Source organism: Pundamilia nyererei, unplaced genomic scaffold (assembly GCF_000239375.1).
Source record: "Pundamilia nyererei isolate P.nyererei 1_Seehausen unplaced genomic scaffold, PunNye1.0 scaffold00364, whole genome shotgun sequence".
NCBI classification, from domain to species: domain Eukaryota; kingdom Metazoa; phylum Chordata; class Actinopteri; order Cichliformes; family Cichlidae; genus Pundamilia; species Pundamilia nyererei.
The window spans coordinates 9,696-15,135 of record NW_005187765.1 but is presented as its reverse complement, the minus strand read 5'-3'; the positions used below and the strand labels follow the sequence as shown (position 1 = coordinate 15,135).

The 5,440-nt window shown below is 45.2% G+C and overlaps 1 protein-coding gene across 1 annotated transcript; it reads left to right on the top strand.

Moving 5' to 3' along the window:
• Window positions 1-284: 284 nt before the first annotated feature.
• On the top strand, window positions 285-3,409 carry crygn2 (crystallin, gamma N2). Its single transcript, XM_005752510.1, has 5 exons — window positions 285-305; window positions 932-1,023; window positions 1,975-2,131; window positions 2,442-2,587; window positions 3,244-3,409. Exons 1-5 carry the CDS (start codon window positions 285-287, stop codon window positions 3,377-3,379), a joined length of 552 nt encoding a protein of 183 aa, XP_005752567.1. The 3' UTR covers window positions 3,380-3,409.
• Window positions 3,410-5,440: the final 2,031 nt, after the last annotated feature.

Sequence of the window (5,440 nt, the reverse complement as noted above, 5' to 3'; positions counted from 1 at the left end):
CACACACACACACACACACACACACACACACACACACACACACACACACACACACACACTCACACACACACACACAGCAGAATCAGCAGACAGGTCTGGATGAACTGAAAGCGTCGAGGCAGCAGAAACCTTTGAAGCCGACTCTTTTGTCCGGGGGCCTCGGCCCTCGGCCCGCCGCGCCCCTCGCTCGCCCCCCTGCCGTATAAATTGGGGTGTCCAACTTTTTCTCTGTTACACTGTGTGTGTGGTTGCGGGCCAGGTTGGACGACATCCAGCGGGACAAAATGTCACAGTACTCTGGAAAGGTGAGTGAGACCGACGAGGATCGCTTTGAGCTCTGTTTCAGTCTGAGCTCTGAAGCTGAAGATCAGGCTGCTTAAAATAGTCAATTTTTGAATGGAGTTTGGTGTGAAGCTCTTCACAGCAGCAGGACATTTAGTTTTTAAAGACAAGAATAGAAAAAATAAATCATCACTTTGAGTTTCACTTCACATTCATGTGAAACATTAAAATGAAAGTTTCTGTTTTTGTTAAAACTTCACTGTTTGCTGTTGATGATGTCACTTTAATAAAGCAGCTGGAGTCATGTTTAAGACCAAACAGACGTCGCTGCACGCTCGATCGTCCTCTAAGCCCAGGATCAGGTTTCAGAGCAGCACCTTCAGGGCACCCAAGTAAAAATACTCAGTTACTTTCCAGCCTAGATTCAGAAATGTCATTCATTGTTATTTATTCGTGTTATTCCATGTTAGAGGCATCAAAGACTAACAACCTGGTGAAGGGTGGAGATGATTCACATGACAGAGTCATGATAAATTCAGACCTGTGAGACTGGAGGCTTCAGATTACAGCAGGAACTTCGTCCTGTCAATCATTTTTAAATAAAGTTTCATTGAATGAAAGCACGTGACCGTGAGCGTTTGTCCTGCAGATTACTTTTTATGAGGGGAAGTGCTTCACCGGCAGGAAGCTGGAGGTCAGAGGTGACTGTGATAACTTCCAGGACCGCGGCTTCATGAACAGGTAACTTCCTGTTTTCAGGTGTTTGCTTTCTCTTTTTTTCTTTACTGAAGACGTTTGAACCTGAACTGAGTCAGAGCAGATCTTCAGTCGCACCTTCAGTTTCTCTGAGCTCAGAAACTAGAGTCTGACTGATCAGCTGATCAGAGGAAACGTAACAGCTGGTTTTATGTAATACCGCTCTGAGCCACGAGGGGGCGCAGCCTGTCAGTGTAACTGTAAGCAGGTCATGAAGTCATGACAAGTACAACAAATGTCAGAAACTGAGAGAACTGCAGCACACATCTGGAAACACATGTGTGGAATCGCTGCCCCCTGGTGGTCACATTTATATTCAAACCGTGTGGACGAAACTGTTTCTGCTTTCAGCTTCTGAAATTCAGGCGAGAGCTGATATTTCTGACGAGCCTCTGAATACTGATACGAGGTCAGTGTTTCAGTTACTCTTAAGATTTTTCTAATGACATCAATGAAAACACAGAAGAACAGAAGCTTTGTGATTTCTGGCCGTACAGGAAGTCTAAACGTTTCCTTTTTAGTGACAAATAGAAACACATATCAAAGATCTGACGTTCTGCAAACTCAAAGATGTGAATTTGATGACCAACAGTTTTCACTAGCAGCACAAACTCAGACTGAAGTCCGTCCACACAGAAACCAGTTTCAGCACCTTTTTTTTTCTGACCTTATCAAGCATTCAGTCGCTCTTCATCAGAGGAGAGCACGAGGCCGACATCATCATCATCATGGTCAGGATAAACTGGAGTTCTTGGTGTAAGTGCTTCCTGTTTCCTTCAGCTGATCATCACCTGAGCTCCATGACTGCGTCTGAGCAGATGATCGTGCTGGGACGGAGGATGAAAAAGTTCTGACCAGTTAAACCTGCTGATGGTTTCAACATGTGACTGAGCACCTCTGCAGGGTAACATCTGGAGCCTGTCTTTGTCTCTTCAGGGTGAACTCGATCCGTGTGGAGAGCGGAGCCTGGATCTGCTACGACCACCCTGACTTCAAGGGCCAGCAGTACATCCTGGAGCACGGCGAGTACCCAGAATTCCAGAGGTGGAACTCCCACAACGACCACATGGGATCCTGCAAACCCATCCGCATGGTGAGCACCTCTGACGGAGTTGTGATTGTTTAAAGAGCACGGATGAGGTGATCTGACAGATCTGAGATTTTACTGCTGTCAGGAAACACAATTTCATCTTCTTTTTAATTCACATTTTAAAAATGTCAGATGTTTGTTTTTCATGTGTTAGTGAAAGACTGACTCTGTGAGTCTTTTCCACTGAGGGGAAACCATCTTTTCTCGCTTTGGGGTGAAGCACCTTCATCCTGAAGCTACAGCTGCTCCGTCCGGTCTGTGATGTAGGTTTTGTTGTTGGATTCTGACCTAATCGTGTCCGTCTGTCCGGCAGCACGGCGAGCACTACCGCATCGAGCTGTTCGAGGGCTGTAACTTCTCCGGTCAGTGCGTGGACATCTGCGACGACTGCCCCTTCCTGCAGAGCCGCGGCTTCTCCAAGAACTGCATCAACTCTGTGAAGGTCTACGGAGACGGAGCGTGAGTTTCTCCTTTACCAGAAACCTTAACGCTGATGTTCCTGCTCCCCAATGGATAAACTTTGGTGACCTTTAACCTGAGATTAGTATTAGGACAATATTCCTAACATGCTAACAGGAAATATTTATCATTCACATTCAAAGTAAAGGTCGGTTGTTGACATATTCCTGCTCTGCAGAGGATGAACTCTGTAGACTTTATTGCTGCTGGCAGCTTAGACTGTGGGGCTCATTATTTATTATCCCCAGATGATGAAATGTGACACAGTAATGTTCTTGTTCTTGGAAGTTTTGGCTGATGATTGATTTGATTGATTGAGTTCAAACTTTAGCTTTCAGGTTTTTTCACATTCATGTCCCCCTGAGGATGAACCCCACCAGGCTTATCTTATTATTAGACTTCTCACCTGGAGACCAGTTGAACTGTTTTTCATCCTCAGCTTAATTTTTCTATTTAGTGCTAATGTTAGCATGCTAACAACCTAAGGTTGGATGTGTTAGCATGACTTAACATAATAGAAAAAAGTCTAAAGATGTTTTAAGGCGGAATATATTTAAACATCATTCTGAATCCTCCTTAACAAAAGTGTGACAGGTTAATAAAAGCATGTTCCTGACTTTAACCCCGCCTCTCTTCCCTCCTTGCTCCACCTCCAGCTGGGTGATGTACGAGGAGCCAAACTTCCGTGGCCGCATGTACATTGTTGAGCGTGGAGACTACTGCAGCCATAACGAGTGGCAGGCCCAGAACCCCAACATCCAGTCCATCCGCAGAGTCGTCAACTACTTCTAAACCCCTCTGACCTCTGACCCCCAACCCTGACCAGCCCCCCTCACCTGTGACTGTAATCATGTACGATAAATAAACTCAGACTAAAATAAGAAAACAGGTTTTTTATCAAACAGTCTGTGTGTGTGTTGATTTGTGTGGCCACACCGACAACATCATATAAACAGGTTTTCATTCCTGCTGTGACAAAAGAAATTATAATCTGGATTAATACAGACAACAGAAAAAATCTGTTTCTGACAGGTGGAGAGTTAATTGAAACTTCTGACAAAGTTTTAAAGATGTATTGTGGTGAATCCCACTGATGATATAAAAGACTCACAAAAATTCATGTATTCATATGATGCACTAAGTGTTAGAGGGTTAGGAGACCTTTAAATATGTCTGTGAAGGTTTGCAGTCATCCAGGTCAGAGTAATCTAAGGAGCTTGGCAGAGAATCCCAGAATTTTAAGCCCTATGGGAGTGTCCCTAAGAGGATCATGGACTCACTACTGACCCTCTTAGGGACACTCCCATAGGGCTTATAAATCTGGACTCTCTACCAGTTGCTCTTAGAACTGAAGAAGCTTCTCAGATGAGAGGCCAAAAGTCTTCAAGAAACTTAAAGTCCAGACGCTTTTCTCTCCAAGATCCTTAGACTAGGATTTTTCATCCATCAATCATTTAGATTTAAGGAGTAACAGGAAATGTGAAGGAATAATAAGTTGGTCTAATTATGAGCTGTGTGAATGCATCGATCTTTAAAGCACTTTTTGGCTCTAGGTTATATTCCTGGAGAATTTACATCAAGTTAGTACTCAGAGGCCCCTCCGTGAATCGCTACCTCATCGTGGTGGAAGGTTTGTGTGTCCCAGGGATCCTGTGTTGTTTGCACTCTGGTAGGGTCTCCTGTGGCAAATCAGTCCTTGGTGAGGGACCAGACAAGAGCGATTCAAAAATCTCCAATAAGAAGTAGATCCAGATTGTCTGCACTTAGCATCAGTTCAGAGTACCCGGCCATCCTGAAGTCCTTGGGTGTGGTGCTTGAGGGTGCTCCACCTCGGGACTTGTCTTACTGGGAGACTTCAACACTCGGGCAATGACAGTGTGACCTGGAGGGGCGTGATTTGGAGGAAAGGAGCGTCTGTTCGTTAGTCGAACCTCGGATACAGGAGGAACAATGCAGTTTTCATCCTGGTCGTGGAACACTAGACCAGCTCTCTATCCTGTCAAGGATACCTGAGGGAGCATGGGAAATTGCCCAACCAGTCTGCATGTATTTTGTGGACTTGGAGAAGGCACTCGACCGTGTCCCTCATGGTGTTCTGTAGGAGGTGCTGCGGGAGTATGGGGAGTCTTTGCTACGGGCTATCTGAACCTTACACAACTGTTGCAAGAGCTTGGTCCACATAGCTGGCAACAAGTCAGACTCGCTCCCGGTGGGTTATGGACCCCACCAAGGCTGCACTTTGTCACTGATTCTGTTCATAATCTTTATGGAGGAGTTTGGCCATCCAGGAGGGGCTCATACAGCGCAGGAATATATTAATCAGTATTAGAGTTACAGTGGTTGCAAAAGTATTGGTCCCCTTGAACTTTCCCACATTTTGTCACATTACAGCCACAAACATGAATCAATGTTATTGGAATTCCACGTGAAAGACCAACACAAAGTGGTGCACACGTGAGAAGTGGAACCAAAATCATACATGATTCCAAACATTTTTTACAAATAAATAACTGCAAAGTGGGGTGTGCGTAATTATTCAGCCCCCTTTGGTCTTAGTGCAGTCAGTTGCCCATAGACGTTGCCTGATGAGTGCTAATGACTAAATAGAGTGCACCTGTGTGTAATCGAACAAGGCCGAACAAGGAGCTGATCAGAAATGCAGCCAAGAGGCCCATGGTGATTCTGGACGAGCTGCAGAGATCTACAGCTCAGGTGGGGGAATCTGTCCACAGGACAACTATTAGTCCTGCACTGCACAAAGTTGGCCTTTATGGAAGAGTGGCAAGAAGAAAGCCATTGTTAACAGAAAACCATAAGAAGTCCCGTTTGCAGTTTGCCACAAGCCATGTGGGG